General features: G+C 34.5%; 2 protein-coding genes across 6 annotated transcripts; both read right to left on the bottom strand.

Moving 5' to 3' along the window:
* Positions 1-1542: 1542 nt before the first annotated feature.
* LOC123695405 (zinc finger protein with KRAB and SCAN domains 8-like) lies at positions 1543-20338 on the bottom strand. Of its 4 annotated transcripts, none has more exons than XM_045641243.1 (13): positions 20205-20338; positions 18466-18601; positions 17714-17843; positions 17226-17330; positions 14868-14945; positions 8702-8722; positions 7447-7541; positions 6996-7142; positions 4702-4800; positions 4160-4310; positions 3107-3657; positions 2430-2646; positions 1543-2088 (listed from the first exon to the last, which is right to left on the bottom strand). In XM_045641243.1, exons 2-12 carry the CDS (start codon positions 18583-18585, stop codon positions 2446-2448), a joined length of 1698 nt encoding a protein of 565 aa, XP_045497199.1. In that variant the 5' UTR covers positions 18586-18601; positions 20205-20338; the 3' UTR covers positions 1543-2088; positions 2430-2445. The 4 variants fall into 4 exon arrangements, with proteins under 4 accessions (XP_045497199.1, XP_045497197.1, XP_045497196.1 ...); XM_045641241.1 differs by lacking the exon at positions 20205-20338 and adding an exon at positions 19910-20165; XM_045641240.1 differs by lacking the exon at positions 20205-20338 and adding an exon at positions 18920-19414.
* Positions 20339-20919: 581 nt separating this feature from the next.
* LOC123695536 lies at positions 20920-26427 on the bottom strand. 2 transcript variants are annotated; one of them, XM_045641412.1, is made up of 3 exons: positions 26271-26427; positions 21403-21523; positions 20920-21320 (listed from the first exon to the last, which is right to left on the bottom strand). In XM_045641412.1, the coding sequence occupies exons 2-3, from the start codon at positions 21489-21491 to the stop codon at positions 21017-21019; spliced, it is 393 nt and encodes a 130-aa protein (XP_045497368.1). In that variant the 5' UTR covers positions 21492-21523; positions 26271-26427; the 3' UTR covers positions 20920-21016. The 2 variants fall into 2 exon arrangements, with proteins under 2 accessions (XP_045497368.1, XP_045497367.1); XM_045641411.1 differs by lacking the exon at positions 26271-26427 and having other exon boundaries at positions 21403-21609.
* Positions 26428-27810: the final 1383 nt, after the last annotated feature.

Raw genomic sequence — 27810 nt, 5'->3', positions numbered from 1 at the left:
ACTATATTAATAAAACAATTTGTGATGATAACATTTAAAAATTAGGTGTTGTAAAATTGTTATAATAATGATAATTATATACAAACGCAATCGTCAACATTAGCAACTTGAAGTGAATCTTATATCACAGTAATATCCTATTATGTACACTTTACATAAAATGGAGAATACATGTGAGGTGTTTGTGGATCAAACGATATTTTTAACTAAAGAATACATGCAAGAAAATATACAACAAACATGTACTTTGTAAAAATACTTGTAACATAATTTGCAAAATATTTTATAATCAATACATTCAACCAAACGCTTGATAACCGAACTCGAATTAATATCTTATTTTATTTAATAACTCTTTCAGTTATTACTACACTTAAATAATAAACAGTGACAATGGGCACCGAATAGGTAATAACATAAAAAAATCCATATCCAAAAGCAATCTTGTGACAAAACACTAAAATTGAATAAATTAATGACGCATGTGTTATGTTATTCGGCTGTACTTCAATGGTAAAAGCAAGTTATTTTACCCTTTTAGAATTTCGTCACAGAACTACGTTTTTGATAAATTAAAAAAAAGTTGGCACTTCAACAATGATGTGCTTAAAGTGAAAGTATAATAATGTAACTATTCGGGTAATTTTATTTATTTTATTGCTGTTTTCATTTGATTTCTTTTCTTTGTAGCTCTTAATTTGCCGAAGAAAAGGAAATTCTACGACAACAAAATAAACTGTTTGGATCAAAGTGGACGGATAACTATTAGTACTATTATGGTTAATTTATTAAGAAATAAAGTTCAGGTAATTATTGAATAATTGTGCATGTTGTAGCAATTACACGATTATATAAACACTATGTTTAATTTATTAATTATTATATTTATTGCTTTCGATACGACTTACGCGAATACAGAAATACTTGCTCCGTTATAAGGACTAAAGTAAAAATAGCATTCAGACTGTAAAAATCACTGGTATTATATAATATTATCGATCTTGATTAATCTTATTAATTCGATTAAAATTTTTTACTGTCAGAATTGACGATACGAAAAGACTATCCATTAACAATTATTTTAACGGCTTATAATCGATTAGATAAGCTTTTACCCTAAGTTATTCTTGACCGAATTGAAATGTATTCGTACGATAAAATTGGAATCGATTAGAATAAAAATCTGTGTGATATGTCTAATATGAACTTGTGCAATGGCAAACAATCTACATACAACTACATAGTCAAGTGGGGTCACTGAAACGAACTATACATCCTCTTTACAATGGGCAGCGTTGGCCCAACAAATGATTGTCGATATTTGCCTCCATTACGGCGATGATGAATAGGCATCTGCAATGACGGCCGATCATAGAGATTTAGGCTGGTTGCAGAGCTTGACCGACCATCAGTGCGTATGTCAGTCGCGCTTGTCATATGTATGGAAATTCATAAAACCGTTCATAGCTAGACCGACCATACGCACGCGTATTGTCATGCGCATTAGTGTCATAGTCATACAATTGTTGATGCGTATCGTCAGGACCGACGGTACGCACTGATAGTCGGTCAAGCTCTGCAACCAGCCTTAGGTCCTCTACGCTATCGTGATTGCCTCTATTCGCCCAACGCTGCCCATTATGTAGAGGGCACATGACAAACACTTTTACAAGTTCCGACGTGTGCTCTCAATCTTATGTGATTCAAATCCGATTACTTATCACTAAGTATGTACAAATAACTTATCAATTTTACACGAGTGTTCATGGTTTCGAAGGCTTAACAATTAATTAATTTTATAAAGAGAACTATACTAATTGGAGTATTTATTTTGTCCTTAAAGCGATTTCATTTTAACTCGTATTAATACCGTGACATTTCGTCGGTGGTTGTTGATTAAGATTTGTTTCCCCGTTTGGGACTTACGGAGGATTTGTGCAGACTCTTTTCATAAGAGAAAAGCAAGTACATAATTTGAATGATAGGTAGTGGGTATTCCTTCGAGTAGTGCGTGTATATCCCGTTATGTGCAAGCGATGTTGCGGGTTCCGCTCGCGCCGACGTTGTCATCTTCGCTGTCTATTATATCTGCAAAGGAAAATATAGTTTAGAAAAATATTATGTATTGACGTTTCAAAAGTGCTTCTCGAAGAAGTCTAATTGAATAAATAAATTTTTTGAGTTTGAGTTTGAGTTTAGAACATTTAGCTTATAATTGTTGTTGTTTACAATAAATAAATTATTTGCTTTGCAACGCTTTCATAGCGTCAAAAAGATCTGTACATGAATTCGTAACGCGCCATAAAAACACGTCGACCTGTTTTTTTCGCGTTTTGATCGTTTATGTCAATTTCTCTATCGTGCTTAATATTATTGCAGTACATTTCCATAACAACGAATCACTACTATTTTATTTAGTAATTACTAACCAGTGGCATCCAAGTGTCACGTGTGTTGCGCGAGCAGCGCGTCGAGCTGCGACTCGCCGCTGGAGGCCCCGGAGCCCGAGCCGGAGCCCCCGGAGCCCCCGGGGCCCCCGGCGCCGGGGCTCGGGGCCCCGCGGGCCTGCGCCGCCGCCAGCGACGACATCACGTGCTGCGGGATGTTTATTTGTACTGGCACTTGCATGTTCGAGCTGGTGGGCACCTGGAGAACGTCATTTCATTAGTCATGTTATAATAAATATTATTTTATTAATTTGTGAGAAAAATAAGATCTTCACTGGTCACTCTTTATTAACAATATAGATTGAGAAGGTGGTGATTATTTATGCATATTTTAAATTACTCTCGTAAAAGTAGATGATAATCTATTGAAAAACTTAAATAACTGACACTTTCATAATAATGTTATTAAATAAAAAATGTGTGCGTATACTAGTGTACACACGTAAGAAGTAAAACTTCTTTATGATCTTATTTTTCAAAAAATATTTTACTACATGCAACTTTACAGAAATACGTCTAATCACGCGTGGTAGGAATAAGAAAAAGATGGCGCGTAACGGAAAAATGTCACGCATAACGAAAAAATGTTACAGAATGTTCAGTTGATAAAGAAGTTTCACTTCAAAAAAAATATACAAATGCATATAATATGTACTAACATGTATGGTGATCTCCGGCATGAGCGCGGTGCTGTTGGCGAGCGGCTGGGGCGCGGGCTTGAGGTCGAAGGGCTCGGCGCCGGCCTCGTCCCGCGCGCGCTTGGTCTCGTGCGAGCGCGTGTGCTTGCGCAGGTGGTCCTTGCGGTAGAAGCCCTTGCCGCACTCGCCGCACAGCTCGCTCTTGACGCCCGAGTGGATGACCACGTGCAGGTTGAGGTGCTCGCGGCGCTTGAAGCCCTTGCCGCACACGCCGCACACGTAGGGCCGCTCGGGGTTGTGGCCCAGCTTGTGCCGCTCGAGGTGCTCCTTGCGCTTGAGGCCGGCGCCGCAGATGCCGCAGATGAAGCGGCGCTCGATCTTGTGCACGGCGAGGTGGGCCTCGAGCTGCTCCTTGTCGGGGTAGGCCAGCTGGCACTCGGGGCAGCAGAAGATGGGCGAGCCGTCGGCGGCCGTGGCGATGATGACCTGCCCGGGCTTGGGCCGCGCCACGCCCTTCCCCTTCTTCTTGTACTTCTTCTTCTTCTTCGCGCCGCCCGACCCCGCGCCGCCGCCTGATACCATACGTTCACATTAGTCGTGGCAAATGACGATGTTCATTTGTTTCTAATTTCTATTCATATGATACTAACTCTAATTTAATAGGTATTGTAAATTGTGTAATACTTTATAGGGTGATAACCGTGAATTTTATCACCAATATCTTGTAAATATATAAAGATAAACCAAAATGAAGATACTAAGCAAATGTTCTATATATATAACTAGCTTTCCACCCGCAGCTTCGTCCGCGCAGTCAAAGAAAAACCCACATAATTCCCGTCACCGTGGGATTTCCGAGATAAAACCTATCCTACTTCCCGGGGTAAAAAGTAGCCTATGTCCTTTCTCGGGTATCAAAATATCGCTATACCAAATTTCATGCACATTGGTTCAGTAGTTAAGGCGTGATTGAGTAACAGACAGACAGACAGAGTTACTTTCGCATTTATAGTATTAGTATGGATTATTTACTTTTTTTCGAGCAGTAACAATATTAATGATATAAAATAGTACCTTCATCCATAGAGACATCAGCATTATCCTTCTTATCTTCCGCCTGAGTCTTGATGGGAGTAAGCTCCACTTCAATGCTCTCCATCTTTTTAGCTTCTGCAGGATTGAGCCGTAAGAACTGCTGAAGTGATACGGGCAGGGCTTGGGTTTGCTGCAATATCATTTATTACTTGTAAGAAAAATAAAATGTGGTTTCTATTGTAAGTTTACATTATGTTATATTTTCGGATATTAAGCCATGTTTAAATACGTATTTTTTATTATAGCGGTGATGAATTCGGCCTCCTCCCCCAGAAATCCTCACACTTTGACATTATTGAATATCTCATTTAACCCATTGAGCCCCGAGCGGCCCGAACGGTCCACGACACAATAGATTTTCTATTGTGTCTGTGATTCCGGGGCATGAGTTATTTCAATTTGTATGTTTGAGAAATACATAATTTTACCAGTTAACTCAAATTTAACATACTGTTAGTGTCCTTCAATCAGCATGAAGTAGTGATAAAATAAAAATAAATATTATTTTATAGTATGGTCACCTGTGGAGGCAGTGTGTTGAGATACTTGACGAGGTCCTGCTGCGAGCTGGACAGCTGCCACGGCATGCCGTCGCTGTTCTCTGTGCCTTGCGAGTCGTCCTGGTAACAAACATAATAGTTTTAATTAGTCATGAACGAATGGGATAATTAGAATATTATAAATTTTTTCCATATTTTCATTTACACAACTTTATAATGTCTAGAATATTTTAATTTGCACTGTATTTCCTTTATAAACAATATTGCACGCCTCGTAAGCGAAGCGTTGAGGTGGGTACTACTGTCACTTCGCGCAAAACATCTGATTTTTCAAACTTAAAATGTCTTTATGTATCATACGCACTTGTAAGATAATACATACACACACATATTAAGAAAAAACACTATTTTTAACATTCATGATATTTTTGATGTCATTTTTGTTATTTAAACTAGTTAAAAAACAGTTTTAAAAAGTTCTGTCTTGGACGTCCGTGTGTCTGTATGTGCGGAGGATTTTCTTGTTAACACGATAGCGACCGAAATACTTTACTAATCGAGTCTTTTTTTTTCTCTTACGCTTGAGTATGCTCAGGAATAGAACCCTTTCATTTTTCAGGGTCTGATTCGATGTGGTTTAATTGTTATTAAATAAACAAAAAAAATATCGACTTTTATATATTTATAGTGTACTCAAAATTCACCATTATAAACTCGATTCTTTATACTATAAGCCAAGGTTTAAAAAAATAAGTTGGTAGTCAGTCACTTAAACCTGCGCAGTTTCACATCTAGGTGGGACCACAAGAAAAATAGCTCAATTATTACGGTACCGCTTTCTTTACTTTTCCAACTGTTTTGAGACAGTACAAGAGCATTGGCACATGAGAACAAGTGTATCTACATACTTATATTATATACACCCAGAGGCAGCTCGCCCTAAGGAGCGCTGGTGCAGTGAACTCCCATAAATAATTATAATAAAATCATACTCCTTAATTTCATTATTAATATTAATTATTACTATTTAAAATCAATCGTAATCGTAAAAAACTACTGGCAATACCAATGAATATATCCATCATTCCATCATTCCATACACCTGTAGGTATAATACTGTATTATAAAACGCGCGTAGCGGAGCGCTCACGATTGCGCTCCAATGAAAAAATATTTAGTACATTTTCTAATACGAAATCCAATAGGAGTGAAAGAGATAGTTTTGTCAGAGTCCTGCGCGTGAAACAGAAGATTTTCTATGAAAATATAGCAAAATTCGGAGCGCCGCTCCCGCAAACGTTGCCGGTTCGTTTTTACCGCGTGCCCGGGCGCCCGTAAACAAGACAGCGATTGCGGCTTGCGCGCGACGTTGCCACTCATACATAAACAAACAACTCTAGTCAACTTGCACGCGCGCGAATGTATATTCGGGAATTTTCTAATTAAAATCATAAGATACGTGTTGACTGTTGAAATAGCCTGTAGTTATCAGTATTACTTGTGAGTGTTAAAATGGACAATTATAATGTGGCGTTCATTAAAAAGTGTGTTAAAACGTTACAAATTCGGCTTGAATTGAAAGCTAAGGGACCGCCACGGCCTGAACTTGATTTACGCAAAAATGTACGACAGAAACGAAAACATATACGCGTGTGTTTAAATCCGAACAATATGTGAAAACACCGTGGTTGTGTGATTGTGATGAACATGAAAGCAACAAAATATTTTGTTTTCCGTGTCTTTTATTTGAAGCGGGCGAGCCGGCGGAGGTGAGAGTGCTTGGACTGAAACGGGCGTTGACGACTTAGCTCATCTTTCAATCAAGATGAAAAAACATTCACAATCTCGGTAGGTACCATTTGTGAAATGAACTGCAATTGGCGTCTATCGAACGACAAGACATTCGTAAAGCATTAGATTCCGCGTACCGAAAGTCAATACGCGAGTTCAATGACCGTGTCGATGAAAACAGACATATTTTACGAAGGTTAATAGATTTTCCTTTATAAGTAATTTTTTAATTAAATTGTACTGCTTTACACCATGTAGGTATTTTCAGTGTTTTATTTCAAGTGAACACCCATAAAATTTTGTCACGAGCCGCCTCTGTATACACCTTTATAAATAATCAATTTTATTGTAAAGGATGAGATTATGAGGCGTGCACTTTTGGATTTTCCAAATATTTTTTCAATTTGAAGTCTATTAAAATTTAAATGTTAGTTTTTTGCCACCTGTGTATGTACAAACGTATAAAAATAAACAAACAAAGAACAAAAATTTGATAAATGATTATCATCGGGACACAAACTCACATCATCATTGTCCTCGCACTCCTCCTCCTTGATGATGATATCAGCTACATCATTGTTGTTATTATTATTTGTCGTGTTGTTGTTCATCACCTGCTTCACGTCCTCGCCGTTGCTTATCACTATTTGTTGGTTTTGAGTTATGAATACCTGTCAAAACAAACATAAATAAACTTTATAAAAAACTGATAAGAACCAGATTTCATTCAGTATGTCTTTTTTTCCAAGTGTCAAAAATGTTTGATCTCTTGCAAAGTGTACTAGCGATAGCTGTGCTTGTAATATTCTATTACTGTAAAATATTACCACCTTCCAAACCTGTTTAGTTAAGATTAGTTAAGATTAGTCACAATTTTTAACAAAAATCTACACACTATAAAACTGAATATAAAAAAATGCTCAAAATGTTAAGTCAATTTAATTGTTCAGTGAAATAAATCTATAAAAGCTATACCTGATGCTGCATAGTCTGCGGCACTTGCTCCTTATTGTCCTGGCTCTGCATCAGCTGCTGCATGTCCTGCGGCATGGCGGTCACCACCTGCAAGCCTGGCGGAACACCAGATTATTAGCAACACAATCTATCTTTTTTATCAGGTCATGTACGAGTACCTATCTCCTACTTTTAATTTTATTAGGTAGGGTTAATAATTGAGTATTTGAATAAATTTTTTTTTGTGCTAAATGGAAAGATTATATATTAGTTTTATAACAAAACTATTTTTTTTTTTAATTTTTTTTTTTTTGCAATAATTCAAAAGTTATTTCAAAATAAAAATTAGTCTTTGAATCCAGTAATCCGAAAACACACCGACAACTCCCGAAGCGTCACCCGGACGCATGTGACGTCATAATGTTAGTTTTCACTCATTGCAGTTGATACAAAAACGTATACAACTATAACATTTTGACGTCACATCTATGGTGACCAGTCATGGCGCGTTTATAGTCACGTGATATTAATTTAAATTTTATCAATTTTTTATTGCTTATAATTACATAATTGAAAAAAAATTTTTTAGAGTTTTTTGCATTAAATATCAATATTATTAATAATAAGGTTTTAAAATACATAAAAAAATCAATAATTTTTTTTTTATTCAAATACTCATTCTAGGACACAAAACATACCACGGATAAACATTGAATGATTTCAAGTGAAATATGAGCATGGTAAATTATAAAGTACATAATAATTATACAATAGGACCCTCCTATGGAACTACACTGTTGGAACATGGAGTGTATGATGCAATATAAAAAAGTAAAATGTGCTAAATACTGAATCTAGACAATAAAAGTTAAAAACACATCAATACAAAACACAACACAACATTGCTTAATGGTACGGTTTTGTTAAGTGCTATTAATAATTGTGCCTATTCATCATCATATTATTTGTTTCCACAGCAGAGGCTACAAACCATCACAGAGGACAAGTGGTGTTAGCAAGAATTACAATAACATTTTTGAAGACGAAGAAATATTTGCATATTTGTCAGTGGGTTCAGTTGATAATACTTACACATATACTTTTAAATTTAAATAAGTGATAATGTAGTAGTGATAAATATTAAACATAATCAAGCAAAACGCATATGTAACATGTATGACAGTGAAATACATGCAGTTAGCATTTCACTACAAACAAATAACATACACAGTTATATACAACACATACACAATTAACATAAAGTTAATTTATTCACCTGGTCTTATCCTGAATGTACCTGAACAACGGAATAAAGGGGTTACATTTTTATTTTTAATACCTAGTACCATATTATATTATATTAAATACTACTTGTTATTTTTAAAATGTATAATTACAACTAATATAGTTTATGTATAGATTAAATAACAGTTTAGTCAAGCATGATATACACTACATAACACAATATTGTATATACATAATATTATAAAGCTAAGTACTTTGTTATTTATAATTACACCAAATATATGTGAGAGAATTATAACAGAGTAGTTGTTATGTGGCTATACCTTCCTATTATAAAGTACTCTATGGTGTACAACATAATGGCGATATTGAATTGATATGAAATGCATGGAGTTACGGGCCATGCGATGGTTTATATTCCTTGAGTCAGTAGCTCGATGATATAGTCTCGGTACTACCATCGACCGCGCAAGGTGTGCGCACTGAGTCATTATTTAATATTATTTCACATATCTACCTAATTATAATTAATTATGGAGAGTTATTTAAATTCTCCGACAGCAGCGGTGGGATCGGCACTTATTACCCCCGATTCCAATAAGAGTAAGACTACGTTAAACGATGCAAATCTGCAAGTGAGTGAAACGAGTGATAGTGTTAGTGAAGTTCAAGAAGAAATAGATAGTGTTAATGAGGTTCGAGAAGAACCAGAGTTTCCACCAATAAATCGTGAGAATGTTAACACAACAACAACAACATCATGTGTTGTGTGTGGGTTGTAAAGCACCATGTCGAGCGCATCTCTGCTAAAAGAAATGGCAGATACACTTTCCTAAAACGAAACATTTTGTTTCCGGGTAACGCATAAGTAAGGAAGACCCACTACGAGGCCAGCCTTCATCTACCTGTGTGGACATTATTTTTAACGTGAAAAGAAGCTAAGAAGCGAGAGGAAATACCTTTTCGAGATATGGTATGGTAAAAAAGTGATCGAGTTTCAACATACATCGAGTGCTCCACTACAAAGTTGGCGCTAATCGACCGGCTGAGAACGGGCTGGAACTATGCGAATATAGTAAATTCGTGGTAGAAGGTATTGCAGATGACCAGGTATGATCTGATTTATTATGATACACGCCGATTGATTTTGTGGGTCTTGATAGACATTTTGGCATAAATCATTTAAAGCGTCGCATGTTGCAAATTGTTTGCTATAACTGTGTTTTCACATGTCATTACAAACGTGACTGTAAATCTCGCCCATGAAACAAAATCAGTTAGTTTAATCGATAAGAATAACAAAGGTCCGCTCAATATTTAAGAAACAACAACGCATTTATTGTCATAAATTTGGTCACATAGAAGAGGTTTGTTTTTCCAAAGCAACGGGCGGCACGCTCTTAAAGAAACAATACCCTTATTAATGTGTGTTTACAGCACGATACCCCGCTTACCTACAGTCACAGACAGCCGGCGTAAAGTTCAAGTGCCTTATTGACATCGGGTCCGATTGTTTTTTTTTTTCCTTTGTAAAAGGATAGCCGATAGCATGACCGGGCCTCTAGAATTTGTATACACTCGCGTAACAAGAACTGGCACTGTATCAACCTATTCATTCGCCCGTACAACATTACCCATAACTGTTAATGATGTAAATATGAGCTTTGGTTATTGTAGACTCTCGAGTACTTCTTGGGATGGAGTAACGGGGTCGAGATGTTTGTACTAGAGCCGGACGTAGTTTGATTATGGATAACAATGGGACTCAAATTATTCGTGAATTTAAAATAAACAATATTTGTTATTGCGGACAATAATTTTGAATCTATAGACACGGATTTAAATGATTTTAATGGTGTTCATCGTGTGAGATCCATTATTGAAAGTAAAAAATTTTGTGAAATGGGAATAATACAAGCCTAGCACAATCTACAGTTCTTTCAACATTGATAAGGTTTTGTAATGCCCTTGTTGTAAAACCAAGGACTAGATAAATTACGTGACTTCATAGCTACTTTTTATATTCAACGATGTTCTCGGGTTTTCAAAATCATAAGAGGTTACATTCTTTTGTTTAAAAAGAGTATTGAAAGTCTCGCTTGCGCAGAGTTTTCATTTAATTGGAATAAATGCAAGTTGCTGTTGCAACATTGAATAGGTATTCACCACAAGGTTTCATAACATCGAACGGTAGACTTGTCAGATATAAAAAAAAAATAAGGCTCTTGCTGAAGCATTATTGTCAAAAGAACGTTAAAGTTTACGAAATATTTTAGAATGATAAAAAAAAAAAGATTTCTGCTCCTTTATTTTCAGACAAATCTCGTTGTCGAAGTACACACAGATTCCTGTTCAATAGATTAATAGTGGTTCAGTTTTCCTACAAGAAAGTAATGATCAACTTAAAAATCGAATATTATAATCAAAGAATCACTGACACAGAAAGTTGATATCATAGTTATTAAATAGAGTTAAAAGATTTAAGAAGGCCGCAAGCATAATCAATTAAGCGTTAACATTTTAGAATATTAACAGACTGAAATAGTCTCAAAGCATCATGTCATAAGAAAAATATTTTCTCCTCGTGTTCATAGATGATGATGGGCTTACATACAAGCTTTTGATTTCGAAGTCGGTACCTACGCAAGGGTGCAAATAAATAAAGTAATTGAAGCCGATAGAATGAAATTATTGATTTAAATTTAAGGTGTCACATACGATAAAAAAAATGCTTGCTGTATAAACATTTTCTTTTGTTTGGTGCAAACGAAGTGTTATCAATCATTTATTGATACAATCATTTCATGATTACTTATTTGAAATATTTTAGTTCGGATAAACCTGCAAAAACTTAGTGTACATAGTTTGTTAGAACGTACATTGAACATTTTTAGATTGCAAAGTTAATTAAAGGCCCTCTAGAGCTAGACAGTTGACTTGACATCCGATAGAAAATGTATCAGAACCACTTCATACATAACCATCGATACGAATGGCACTTACGAGTAGCAGTATAGAATGCGTATTGGTAATTGTTGACGCATTTACTGGTTAAAAATGTGTCTTCAAAAAAAAAAAGAGCATGTTAAGCGCTTTGTTTTTGTTGTGCGCTGAAAGGAATAGTAGCCGATCAAGCTACGTCATTCGCAGGTAGCGAACTCATAGACTTGAGTTGGCAGTGTTCTTTTGAGTTTCATAAAATTACAAGCGGGATGAGTTGCGCTAACGGGTTATTTTAAAAGGTTTATGTCTGTTCTTAAGTTCATTGTTTCACTATCGCTGAAAATTATGAACGTAGATAATGGTATTCTACAGTTATTGGCGATATTCAACTTACTTTGAATTGTATTGTATGAAAGAAACGCACAGCACAGGCGACAGCCCATTGCAATTGTCTATAGGCTGCAAGTCCACCGTGTAGTCATGAACGTAGATATTGGTATTCTACAATTGGCGAAATTCAACTTACTTTGAATTGTATTTTATCAAAAAGCTTAACACAGGCGACAGCCCAATGCAATTGTCTATAGGCTGCTAGACCACTACGTTATTATGATTTAGTACGAGTGTCAACACTTTAAAAGTTAACCTGTTTGAAATTAGAAATAACGCAAAAGTCAGGATGGACGAGCATTTGAACGTCTATAAGGCTCGTATTGGAAAAAAAACATTCTGTTTAATGTTTATATTGTGTTAGTAAGAAAGAAAAGCCGATTGTAACATCAATATGATATTATTTTACTTGTTTTGGCGGTCATTTATGATTATTGAATTGTCTCAAGGTAGACTATGAAAATGTGATGTCGTCGATAGTGGTAAATGATATGGAAGTCGGTGTGACTTTAGAACCTGGTTCAGTCCTCGCAAATTAATTATTAGCTGTTAATCTGCCCCGTAAAGTGTTGTTATTATACCTAGTATACATCAAGGTATAAGTGCAAGGTGGTTTTGTGTATTCCTGTAAATACACTAGATATGTCACTGGACGACGATTTGATGGCGTGTCATACGATGTAAATTACTAAGTTAGGAGAAAAGTTCTCCAGTCCATACAAAATAATCTCAACTTAGCGATAACGAGAGGTATCGAATCGAGCCTCAAACTGGAGGCCATGCTCAGTACATATTTCTGTGAAGAATTTCCAAATTCATCTAAGCAGTTGGAAAGTGAGCCAATGAATAAAAATGTAATCCACAAATGTTACTCCTTACTTCCAGTAATTTGCAAGTTGTATGTAGCAATAAGGCCGCACATTGTGTAAAATATTTTTACTTTATAAGTTTGTACTAGATTTTCTTACATTGTTTTGTACAATAAAGTATTGTGAAAAAAATAAATACTCCGTATAAGTTTATTTTTGTTTTATTTTATTATTTTGACCTATTTATTTCCTCGGTTGTTACATAGTTCCGTATAAGTTAATCTAAGTATTACACAAAAGTTTCATAACACACATGCACACCACACTTTAAAAGCTCAATAATAGCTCTGTGTTTGACATAGTAAGGCGTGTATGTCATATTGTACATTGGAAGCTCCGCGCTTCGTGTAGTGGGTAGCGCTTGCGCTCCTTGTGATCACAGTACATGGCAGGCTCCGCGCTGCATGTAGTTCCAGATGTTGTGGGTAGCATTGCGCTCCTTGTGATCACAGTACATTGGAAGCTTTGCGCTTCGTGTAGTTCCAGTTGTTGTGGGTAGCTTTAACTTTTAAGCTCCTTGTAGTCACAGTACATGACAGGCTCCGCGCTGTATGTAGTTCCAGATTTTGTGCGAAGCATTGCGCTTCATGTGACTACAGTACATGTCAGGCTCCGCGCTGCATGTAGTTCCAGTATTTGTTCAGAGCTCTACATTTACAATATATAATACACACACACACACCAGTACATGGCAAGCTCCGCGCTGCATGTAGTTCCAGATGTTATGGGTAGCATTGCGCTCCTTGTGATCACAGTACATGGCAGGCTCCGCGCTGCATGTAGTTCCAGATGTTGTGGGTAGCATTGCGCTCCTTGTGATCACAGTACATTGGAAGCTTCGCGCTTCGTGTAGTTCCAGTTGTTGTGGGTAGCTTTAAGCTCCTTGTAGTCACAGTACATGACAGGCTCCGCGCTGTATGTAGTTCCAGATTTTGTGCGAAGCATTGCGCTTCATGTGACTACAGTACATGTCAGGCTCCGCGCTGCATGTAGTTCCAGTATTTGTTCAGAGCTCTACACTTACAATAGAATACACACACACACAATACATTCAAAGCTTCGTCTTTAGGCGACAGTAGCCGTTGTTGATATCACCGATGATGACGATGATGAGTAATAATTTGTGAGTCGGTGTGAAAAGTTACAAACCGTGAAGGGAAAAGAGTTTGAATACAGCAAATGAAATAGCAACGCAGTAAGTAATCTGCGCAAAATTACTAGTCGAATGTTCGCGCGAGAACGCGCTCGTTGTCAGAATGGCCGTGTGAGAGAATTATAACAGAGTAGTTGTTATGTGGCTATACCTTCCTATTATAAAGTACTCTATGGTGTACAACATAATGGCGATATTGAATTGATATGAAATGCATGGAGTTACGGGCCATGCGATGGTTTATATTCCTTGAGTCAGTAGCTCGATGATATAGTCTCGGTACTACCATCGACCGCGCAAGGTGTGCGCACTGAGTCATTATTTAATATTATTTCACATATCTACCTAATTATAATTAATTATGGAGAGTTATTTAAATTCTCCGACATATACATTCCAGCCAATTTAATATTAGCACCGCAAAATGAAGCATTTATCATTATATAATATACATATTATATACATTATACATTGTCATGAAGATTTTTACAATTATTCATATAAATACAATAATATAAATATAGTTCGCAATAATAAAATTTAATGGAAGGCCTTATTATCCCTACTAATATTATAAATGCGAAAGTAACTCTGTCTGTCTGTCTGTTACTTAATCACGCCTAAACTACTGAACCAATTTTCATGAAATTTGGTATGGAGATATTTTGATATCCGAGAAAGGACATAGGCTACTTTTTATCCCGGAAAAATGACGCAATCCCGAAAATCCTACGGGAACAGGAACTATGCGGGTTTTTCTTTGACTGCGCGGGCGAAGCCGCGGGCGGAAAACTAGTTTTACATAAAAGACTAGTTGTTAAGGATAAAACACAAAGACAAACCTTCAGGTAGTGAATTTCCCAGTAGTTGGATGCCATCATTTGCTTCAGGCGAGTATGCTACTGTAAATACTGTGCCACCTGGAGACAATTACATAAATATATTTGGTTATTATAAAACCTATCAAAGTCAAGAAGCTTATATCTTATACACTGGAGATTGCACTATGACCATTGACTTGTCACAAGAAAATATAACCTTGAATGACGTCAGTGTTGTTTTTTGTCTCTTTCTGTGGGTGACCACACTGGTTTGTATATTCAGGATTTTTCGAAATAGAAAAAACTAAAAATCATGGTCTATAAATAATAACGACTTTATTATAGGAACATACAATTTTAATTGGTATAGAATGATAATTTTAAATAACTCTTGGCTACAAAGCCTGGATATGAACCGATATATAGCATTAACATCCTTTGTAAATAGAGGAAAGTTGTGTTTTGCATCAGATGCTGTTTACCAAATTGTAAGCTACTCAGATCTTCTTTTTAAACGCGTTGCTTCGACGGGTCAATTTCAAGCCAAAATCATCAAAGAAAAACTGTTTATAATAAACGCCTTGCACAAATTTCAGCTAACTTTACAAAGTTTATTTTTCAAATGGTATTTTTTTCTGGGTCGTAATCCTCAGTAATTTTACCCTTGATGGGCACATATATTTCTTTTTATTTTACTTTTTGGAAAGCTGAAATACCTAAAACAAAAAATATGAGGTAAGTTAAAAAAGTATAAATTTCAATGTAAAAACGAACAATCTTATAACTACATGTGAGTGCAATACCGATGTCGAGTGTTGTTTCATTACTAGTAAAAATCTTGAAAATGGTGTTCTAAATTTCATCATAATATTGTTATTTCAATATATTCTCTTCACTATCCATAAAAACTCGTCATCATGGTTACCTTACTTGTTAATTTTGTTTATTGAAAACTTGTTGAAAAATGATAAAGTATTAGGAAAATAACAAATTTAACATGACTGCTTTCTAAAATGATGCAAAATTTTACAATTTTTGCCATTGAAATGATTCTAAACAGGTAAATGCAGGAGTATTGAGGAATATTGTAAATAACGTAAATATACACTTGCCTGTGAAATTCTATGCCAGAATTTGGTGTCCAAACACTTCTGCAATTTTTCACAATGCAATACATTATTTATATTCGGAAAATATTTATTAAATACGCAACAATATTAACTTAAATATTCGAAGCGACGCAATTTTTTTGACACTTATGCCATATTGTCAAAGTGAGAGTTGCTACAATTTTATTATGGTAACTACCCATAATCAGGGAGTATCGCTTTTTAATAATTGGTCCAGATACTTATTTTATTTAGCATAAATAATAATTGTCTCATCCAACAATGCTTCTGAATGACGTTGTTGGCAATTTATCAACAAACTCATGTACAAAAACTAACCTTTTGCACAGAATATTACGGCATACATAGTAGCCTTGGGAAAACGTCGTATTAACAGTGGCAATACCAAGTTAGGTGTGAAAGTGATAAAACACAACAATTTTCTTGTTACACGTCAAATGTTCATGCCGAAATCTCCAGTGTATTAGATATAAGCTTCTTGATCAAAGTCATCATTGTAAATATATGTTTCTAAATACATACTTTCAAATTAAGAATTTATGTCTTGTTGATTTTGATTGTACCTAATGTTTTACCTTTTTGACCTATGTTTAGATTTTTTCCTTTTATTCAATGTCTTTAATCAATAAGGAATTCACAAGCACCACTTTATAAACAAAAAAGTTGAATAACCAATCTTATTAAGAATCTACAATCTACATTAAATTACAATTTATATTTAAAATTTTACAAGAAAATGAATCTATTCAGCAAGGAATTGATATGATTTTAAATAATTAATTCAGTTATTGATGACTTGACGACGCGGTTGGCGCAGTGGTAAAGTAACTACCTACTGAGCCGACGGTCCCGGGTTCGATCCCCGGTCAGGGCAAATATTTGTGTGATGAACTCAATTATTTGTTCTTGGGTCTGGGTGTTATTATCTATATATGTATTTATTAAATATTATATTTATCGTCGCCTAGTACCCACAACACAAGCCTTAATTGAGCTTACTGTGGGACTAGGTCGATTTGTGTAATTATAATCCATACTAATATTATAAATGCGAAAGTAACTCTGTCTGTCTGTCTGTCTGTTACTCAATCACGCCTAAACTACTGAACCAATTTGCATGAAATTTGGTATGGAGATATTTTGATACCCGAGAAAGGACATAGGCTACCTTTTATTGCGAAATATGTACTACGGGCGAAGCCGGGGTGGACCACTAGTGTCCTATAATATAATAGTTATCAAGGCTCACCTTGCTGAAAACCTTGTATAGGGATTTGCATCTGATATTTGGGTTGCTGTTGCTGTATTATGTTTGGACTTAACACCCGTATCTGCACTGTTGGTTGCGGGTCACCTAAAAATAGTAACAAAAATTAAAATTTATACATATAATATACACATTACACATTAAAAATCAATATTACAAATATTAAATATAACAAGCATCTACTTTTGTGATTTTTTTTTAATCCAGCAGTTCTGAACTAATTAGGTACCTACAAATACAGTACCTACAAATAACGGAAAAGCACCAAGTTCAATGACCTCTGTGAAGATGTTCAACTACAAAAGACGGTGGAAGTACTACAGTAGGTACTTCTAAAAGCCGTAATATTAAGTAGTGAAGTAGTAAATATTATTGATTCTGAAATCTGATTCTCAAATGATTTAATAGTTCACTTAGCAAATACATGAATCGAATCTGAATTATAGGTTTTTAATGACAAATAGACATACCCGGTTTAGCACCTGGCAAGGCTATAGGCACGGATATAAGCTGTGGCGTGGCCTGCAGCGCCGTGCCGTCCAGACTGTGGAGGTACTGCACACCCTCGCCCATGTTCACTCCACCTACCATACCAACTACCTGGAAATTTTTAATGATCATATAATAAACTAGCTGTGCCCCGCGGTGTTACCCGCATTGCTCCGCTCCTGTCTTAGTGTGATGTTATCTAGCTATAGGCCTTCCTCGATAAATGGGCTATCTAACACCAAAAGAATTTTTCTAATAGGACTAGATAATAGGACTTCCTGAGATTAGCGCGTTCAAACAAACAAACTCTTCAGCTTTATAATATTAGTATAGATGAATTTGTGCTGAAAAGTATTTATTTATGTACAAGTAGTGTGAATATTCCTAGAGGTTGGATAACTCTTGCCATTGTTTGTCTAGTGAAAGTTCATTACATTCATGTTTAGGTGATTTTCTACTATATATGTCTGGCTAAATATATCAAATGTATAATTATATTATTAGGTAATGTTAAATATAAGTTCTGCAAGTTATTTCATGCATAGACAAAGCACAAAACAAATTGACATTTTAATATTTAAATATGACCTATTTGTGATATATACACACTAACTTATTGATAGGCAGATTTCTTTTTTTTAATATATTCATTTCATTGATTCTGCAATTCCAAATATACCTGATAAACTACTCTGTTATATCAACCATTTTAGTTAAAAGGTAATTGGCTAACCTGAGGTAGCTGTGATCCATTATTAGGATTTTGTTGTAATTTTGTTGTGACGGGCAACTGTCCGTTTGTGGTCACAAAGTGTGTACCAGCCCCCATGGCTGAGAATGCTGCAAAATTCATCTCCGAGTCTTCCTCACTGGTGGATTAAGAAATAAAATTTTACAGTATTCAAGAATTGGATAAGACCTATTGAATACAAGTTACATATTGCATTATTGTAGTAAACAAATTAATACTAGTCATCTAAACATACAATATATTTATTCAAGTATTAACTTTGAAATAGATGATGCGTTGATACAAAAAAAAATACACTAGATTGCTATTATAATACATAATACAAACAAAGTAAATTAAATTAGTTACTAACAATTTGCATTGACCCTAATAACAAAATAATTAACATCATATTCAAGAAAAAGTTGTATAAACGCTACAAAGAATATTTGCATACCAAGAGGCATCATCTTGTGTAGGCATTTTCTGCATATCACACATACTGCATCCAATTATGAGCCGCCGTAGCGGGAGGAGAAAAATAATAAGCTGTGTCCCACTTGTCTGCTTCACAAAGTGTACCCCCACGAGAATATCCCACCACTAGCACACAGGGATCACACTGGGATCGATGGTAGGGCACACACCACTGCTGACTACCAAACTATACACACTGGAGCCGAAACGACGGTGAATGGCGAAAGATCGTCGCGAGAATACGAAAGTGGGTTAAAGAAAGTTTTTGTACGAGCTCAATACTCAACCGGTTGGCTAGTTAGTTATACGCACACAGTTGGACTGTATATGTTCAACTAACATGATCCTCACTTTCTCTTTGCTGTACTTTCACAAGACGTAGTGAGGTGTGGTTGTGGTTCAATAAATGTAGGAAGCGTGGAGTTGAGTAATCTTGTTACATGTGTATGTGTTTATTAAGCTAATTTTTTTGCATACATTCAATTTGTTTTGTTTTCATATCAGTATAAAAAATATGTTCATGTAGATGTATTTGTCAAAAATATTATCTCTTTATAAATGATATTAAATATTCATATTTTATTCTGCAAAGTGAAAGGATCAACCAATATTGTTACATTGTAAACTTAGGTTTGATTAGAATGTGTTTTGACCTTGTATTAAAATATTGAGAACTTTTAATATTAATATGTATAATAACTAACATAATAACAATGTTTGAATTCAAGGTTTCACTACAAATTTTTATATACAGAGTTTTAAATATAAGAAAAGCACAGGAAATATATTGTGCAAAACACAGTATTAAAGTGGATATAGACAAAGAAAAAGTGTGAATGGGCAATAAGTTACGCAATTATTGACATGTTAAAACTCGCAATATAAATTTTTAATTCAGAAGTTTTGTTTTGGTTCACATGGTGGTGGGCGGATCATTTTGATACAAGGTCATTCACCCCTACCAACCTACCAATTCCTTTGGCCCGATTGAGTATCCATCACGACACGCATCCCCACCAAGATGCGGGATCCCCTCCATATGCCTACGATAAACCAAATCGCACTCCCGCTCCCGACTCCTTCCACCACCGCCAGGGAAATCGCGAGAGGAGGGGTTGTGCGGCCCTCTCGGTCTCGCGCGGCACTCTCGCGGTAACATTCAGGGACGGCCACGCGCCCCGTCTAACGGTATAACAATGTACCGCTTTCGAAATAAGGTCACGGATATTCACACGATAAGCATAGAACATTATCAAACTACATACCTTGTACTACAAAAATCGAGATCTCAAAATCGTTTAATCTCCATAAATTTTAATACCACTGTGCATCAAAGTAACACTAAAATTCACGTAAACATCATTCCCTCTCTTTACAACAAATGTACGTCGCCATACTGTTTTATTTACACAACTTATCACCAGATGGCGTTTGCAGCATTTTGTACGCGAAATGTCATTGTTGAATGAACCAAAATTAACGAATACCTACCTATCTATTTAGCAAAAGATCCAGAGAAAAGATCTACATAAGTAGTAACATTTAAGTTTATACTCGTACTGTCGTACATACTATTATCTTTATTATAACCGTATTTATGCTTTGATTTTCACCATAGATTAATGAATAGGTTATTCTATTAACTGTATCAGTACTCTATAATATAAGTATCAGTACAATATAGTCTATTTTATTATTTTTCAATAATTGTGTCAGTAGCAAAGAGTAAAGTAATACATACGGAAAGTAGTATGGAAAGTGGTCAGTAGATATTACGTGATATAGACCTATGGCCCTATAGACCCAGATAAATACCTAGTAACAAATATCTGCCTATTCTCTTCCTTCACAAACATAGCGTAAGCTTATTATGACCTATTAACCAGTTCATTTTATGAAATAGAGCACAGAATAATAACTAGTAACTAGTTGACTTTAGTTAAAGTTATGTAAATAAGTCAAATAAAACACTCAACAACATAGTTCTAACATAATTTAATGTTACAATTAATAATACATACTAAAAATAACAAATACAGGTACCAAACTTACAAATAATTAGTATAATAATTTAGTATTAAAAAGGAAATTGTTGCCCTGTTCTTTGTATTCTTTCTAAATGCAATTCAAACAATAATTTGTTCTCATGATAATAATTACTTTCAGAAGAATTGAGTCCAGGATCATAACTTGGCCGTCTGTCTGAATCAGTTGATGAGCCTGGAGAAGGAATGCAATTATCACCATGAATTGTATGACTAGATTCAAGTGAGGTTTGAGATAGAAGGTTTGAATTAGCCAGACTGTTGTTTATATGCAAATTATTAATTCTTTTAGACAAAGGCATAAATTCGCAGGCTTCATCCTCACGCGATCTTTTCCTGTAAGAATTGAACATTAATTTTAAATTCAAGCCATTTCTAAATACATATACAGTTTGTTTATATAATAAACATTTTGTACCTATTTTCTGTCATACTTCTGGTCATAAAGTTTCCATTACTTGCTATATATGTATTCCAATATAAAGTGGATTCCTTTTCAAAGGTCATCTGTTCCTTAAACAATATTTCTCTATAGATAGCTGAAGAGTAAAGAAATCTGTTTTGATTTTTATAGAATAGAAATGAAATTTCAAATTTGTAGCGTGCACTGCTTTGTATAATAATATTTGACAGATCACAATATGACACTTGACAGATGAAACATGACATCTTTATTTTATGAATTGGAGACAGCTGTTTTTAGTTTTTGCTAATGGCACCTAATGGCACTTATTAATGGCAGGATATTTTACACGAAATAAAACGCATTTAACCTCTTTTTATTAATCTTTTTTTTTTTGTTTCATAAAAGTTGTTAAGTTGGTAATGTAATTGTTACATAAACAATTTTTTTACTAACTTTAAGTTGCGCCTTTTAAAATTTCACAAGATGTCGCTGCTTAAAATAAATATCATTCATCAAAAGATAGGATTTTCAAATTGTTTCAGTGCTTCTTAAGGTGATTGCTACGATCTGTTCCCAGCCAATGTCCCGCTAGATGGCGCTGAATTCTACATTTCTAGTTTATTTGATTTTTTGCGTAATTGGAAAAGATTAAGGTCGTAGGAATAGTCATGGCGATTACTGAATATTATATTTTATTTAAATATGTCATATCATTGCCTTAAAATCCACCCAATTCGGTAAAACCATGCGTTTTAACATCTGTCATTGCATACAGGGTCGTTTACACACACAGACGTATACAAAAATGATAAAGATTGAACTCTAGATGGCGTGAATGTAAAACAAGTTTGGCGTGTATGTATTTGAGTAGTTAGTAGCATATTATATTCTGAATTTCTGATCCATGCCTATTCACTCAAAACTACCTAATAACACTAATGATTTGTAACAGTAAATTATTTCAATAGGTAGGTATTTGAACATTTCCCAACAAGACGTAAGAATAATTATTCGTAGGTATACAAGATACAATAACAAATCTAATACACTATTTATTATTTTATTATTTACTAGCGGTCCGCCCCGGCTTCGCCCGTGGTACATGTTTACGTTTTCTCTCCATAAGAAGTAAGAACCATCCTCGTACTTCAAGGAATATAATAAAAAAAGAATTATCGAAATCGGTTCAGCCGTTCTCGAGTTATGCGCTTACCAACACATTTTGCGATTCATTTTTATATTAGACTAGCGGTCCGCCCCGGCTTCGCCCGTGGTACATATTAACGTTTTCTCTACATAAGAACCATCCTCGTACTTCAAGGAATATAATAAAAAAAGAATTATCGAAATCGGTTCAGCCGTTCTCGAGTTATGGAATTACAACGAAAAGTGGCATTGATTTTTATATATTAGACTAGCGGTCCGCCCCGGCTTCGCCCGTGGTACATGTTTACGTTTTCTCTACATAAGAACCATCCTCGTACTTCAAGGAATATAATAAAAAAAGAATTATCGAAATCGGTTCAGCCGTTCTCGAGTTATGCGCTTACCAACACATTTTGCGATTCATTTATATGTATATAAGATTATGTGAAAATAACCAGGAAGGTGAAAAACATATTTACGAAAACATAGTAACATATGGCTGTCGCTACAATAATTATATTTCAATTTTATCTTTTTATACCTAGTAGAACTGGCCGACGAATAAAAAAAATCGTATTAGAATACAATATATTACGGAACAAAAAAAGGATTGTAACTGAATTAGGTAGGTATGTTTGTTTCTGGGCGCACCGTTTTCGACGACGCGACGCGACGCGCGACGTAAGCGTATAGGTATAGGTACCTACTTTGCTAAAACAAACTAATAAAATTGTGTGTCTGTCTGAAAATTCGGAAAAGCATATTTTGCAAGTTTGTGATTACTTTGATAGTTTACCGATTTATAATAATTGTAATTGTAATTGTATAATATATAATTTGCAATGTGGTGAAATTTCATAAAAATCACGGGCCAATTTTTTTGTTTTGAATCCCACCGAAAATATAATTGCGTTATTAGAATAATTAATTACTATACCTACCCACGATCAATTATTACAATATAGTCTCAAATGCATACTAGAGAAATATTGCAATTTGATTCAATTAAAATGCATAGCATACAAAAATAAATTCACAACACAAGAAATTCCGCGCGCAAATCATAGCGCGTGTCAATGAAATCAAGAATGTTTTATATCAAGCCGACGCGGACGAGCGACGACGCGACGCCGAACAAAAGTACCTACGACGGACGACCACGCTTCGAGTTGCCAAACACACAGCCAAACAACAATAATGAGTAATAAATTGTTTACAAAAAAAACAAGTTTTCCATTTTTCTGTATGAGTAGACAGAACTTCAAAACGCCACCTGCTACGGTTTATATTATGAACGATGGTTATAAAAATAAAAGTTATATTTGTTGGTGTAAACTATTTTATTGATCAATAATTTTGGAATTTAAAACTGTCAACATTGATTACAATAAAACGCAGTTTTATTTTATTACACTATTGTTTTTTTATCAAAACATGTATTTGAAGTACCATATAATATTATGCTGATCCAAGCATTTTCACTCAAAACTAATATCACTAATGATTTGTAAAAGTAAATTATTTCAATATACATTTCATAACCAACAAGTAAGAATAATTATTATTATTCCTACCTACAACAACAAACCTAAAACACTATTTACTATGGGAAAATAACCAGGAAGGTGAAAAACATTATATTATTATTTACGATTTCGACGCACTCGACTTTTAGTAAAATATAGTAGGTAAACATAATATTATGGTTTTGATTTTTGCTACTAGTATAAGAAAACTGCGTGTTCAAACTACTTGTTTGTCTGTCTGAAAATTCGGAAGTACTTTGGTAGTTTACCGATTTATAATAATATTGTATATATCGTTGTTTAAAAAATATTCAAACACAATAAAATATGATATACTGATTTATCACTGGTTTCAGTGATGAACTGATGAGTCAATGTTAGCCACTATACTTTCGTCATACGTGTGTTATGTGTATGATTGATGTGATTTGCAACGTGGTGATATTTCAGAAAAATCACGGGTCAAATTGTCCCACCGAAAATATAACTGCGTTATAAGAATAACTATACCTACGATAAATTATACATAATACAATATAGTCTCAAATGCATACTAGTGAAATATTTTATTTGAATCAATAAAATAAAAAAAAATAAAAAATAATAATAATACAAAAATAAATTCACAACACAAGAAAATCCGCGCGCAAATCATAGCGCGTGACAATGAAATCAAGAACTTTCGAGCCGACGCGGACGCGACGCGGACGACGAAGGAGCCTAACAAAAGTACCTACAATCATAGGCGGCTCGTGACAAAATTGTATGGCCGTGTTCACTTGAAATAAAACAACGAAAATAGGTACCTACAATAGCGTTAGCAGTACAAAAAAAATGAGCACCACATTATAAATGTCTATTTAATATTTATACACTAAAGATTATAGAGTATTTCAAAACGAATTCAATTATTATTTAGCAATAATTAGAAAATCCCCGAATTTGCATTCGTGATCGTATTCATAGTGTTTGTCTACACTAATATTATAAAGAGGAAAACTTTGTTTGTTTGTTTGATTGTAATGAATAGGCTCATAAACTACTGGACATTTTACCAATGTTTGCAAGTTTGTGATTACTTTGATAGTTTACCGATTTATAATAATTGTATACTTATATCATTGTTTAAAAATATTCAAACACAATATGATATAGGTACTGATTTATCACTGGTTTCAGTGATGAACTGATGAGTCAATGTTAGCCACAATACTAATCACTTTCGTCATACATGTGTATGAACTATGATTGATGTGATTTGCAATGTGGTGAAATTTCATAAAAATCACGGGCCAATTTTTTGTTTTGAATCCCACCGAAAATACATATATTACTAATTGCGTTATTAGAATAATTAATTACTATACCCACGATCAATTATTACAATTTACAATATAGTCTCAAATGCATACTAGAGAAACATTGCAATTTGAATCAATTAAAATGCATAGCATACAAAAATAAATTCACAACACAAGAAATTCCGCGCGCAAATCATAGCGCGTGTCAATGAAATCAAGAATGTAATTTATATCAAGCCGACGACGACGCCGAACTAAAGTACCTACAGTACCATTTACCTTCAGTGTACAATACAGTTTACAGACCTACGACGGACGAACAATAATGAGTAATAAATTGTTTACAAAAAAAAACATAGTTTCTAAGGTCATTAGTTTTATTTTATTTTATTGTTATTTTCTTTGAACGATTGGAAATGAAATTACTCAATTTTTACATAGAACTTTGATTTATTAGAATTATGCTCATTATGTATAAGATAACGAACGCGAATGCACGACATCTAGCGCGTCTTATGTCTAAACATCGCCTTTCGTTTAGACATTGACGCGCTAGATCTGTAATAAGTATATAGTCTATGCGCTAGATGTCGTGCTTTATGTCGTGTTTCGCTTGGCAAAAGTCACGCACACTACTGTAGAAGTGTCAATTTTTTCCGGTATTTTACTGTTGTTTTTCTAAGTAAATATTGTAAATTATTGATTAAAAAGGTCGAACGCGCACACATTTCATTATAGAGAAGTGATAAAATGATTAGTTTTAAAGAAATAGTGTCTGTGTTAAGTGTTTAGAGGTAATCAAAAATGTATGGAGGGACGGTCGGAACATCCACCTTAACGTTATCTACTTATGTATACATTTCGGAATATGTAGGTGCTTAAATATCAAAAAAAAGTAGGCACTTACCATATACGTGGGTTGCTCGGGTTAATTGCTCCAAGGTGGGTTGAGTTGGGTTTTTAAATTTCAGTGTCTGACTATTCTAAATATTACGTTTACTCTCGTATATATTCCATAATTTCCACTAGAGTTCGCTAGTGGCTAGTATTGCTCTGAGGTTGCAACCGTTGCAACTTGCAGTGTGACATAGTACATACACAGTTGACAGATATGTACTGTGGTACATATTTGTATTCTCTTTGGTGTGAGGATCTGAGTTTCAAATCCTAACGACTATAATAAAATATAATAATTTTATTTGGAACTACAAAAATAATGTTCTTAATTATGTACGTAATGATTATTTTAATAAATATTAATTATGTGGGAATTCAAAAATTTAAATATGAAGTGGTTCCTTCTTCTCGAGGTATGTTGTATTCAGACATTCCTTATTTTCAAACAAATCTGTAACTATGTTGACTTAAGATAATAATAGGATACAAAAATTCTTAGTTAAAAAAATAAAATAGGTAGGTAGGTAGGGTCATTGCGCCTGTTCGCGTCCATGTGCCTATTCGCGTCCATTTTGCGGATATCTTTTAGAAAATTCACGGAAATAAGTATACTTTAAGTAAAATTATAATAAGAAGAATTTCCGATAATACCTCAATGTATAAGAGATATGCACACATATTCAAAATATGCCTGCGCATCCGCCTATCCTATTTAAAAAAAATATTTAATTTTGGCTATAAAACAAGAGAACTAAAACGCGCGGGTTTTTGAGAAAAAAATAGTGCGCAGCGTCGCGTTTGACGGTAATTATCTTATTGTTAAATGTGAATTTTTAAATATGTAACTGTTTCTTTACTTTGCTAACAAAACATGGAATAGTATGGATTATAAATCAGCTTATTTATTTTACAATTAATAGCTAAAATAAGGTGGACGCGAATTACTACACCGAATTTGTACAACTTCCATTTTGCGTCCACGGTGGGCGCAATCTATACCTACCTATAGGGCATAACAATAGAACATATTGCGTTCACTAATATATAGCACAGTTGACAGATATATACTTGTGTATATAGTTTGTTTTTCATTACGTAGCAATGAACTGTTTGTTAAAATATATAATTTAAAATAGTTTGGAAAATCCAAAAGTGCACGCCTCATAATCTCATCCTTTACAATAAAATTGATTATTTATAAAGAGTACACTATAAATATAAAAAAGAAATAAAATAAAACAGTTGGAAAAGTAAAGAAAGCGGTACCGTAATAATTGAGCTATTTTTCTTGTGGCCCCACCTAGATGTGAACTGCGCAGGTTTAAGGGACTGACTACCAACTTATTTTTTTAAACCTTGGCTTATAGTATAAAGAATCGAGTTTATAATGGTGAATTTTGAGTACACTATAAATATAAAAAAAAAATAAAATAAAGAATATACATAGGTATATAGATATACTAAAATTATGGAGAACAGTCGATATTTTTTTTTGTTTATTTAATAACAATTAAACCACATCGAATCAGACCCTGAAAAATGAAAGGGTT

The sequence above is a fragment of the Colias croceus genome, chromosome 11 (assembly GCF_905220415.1).
Source record: "Colias croceus chromosome 11, ilColCroc2.1".
Taxonomy (NCBI): domain Eukaryota; kingdom Metazoa; phylum Arthropoda; class Insecta; order Lepidoptera; family Pieridae; genus Colias; species Colias croceus.
This window is presented reverse-complemented; position numbering and strand designations above follow the sequence as displayed.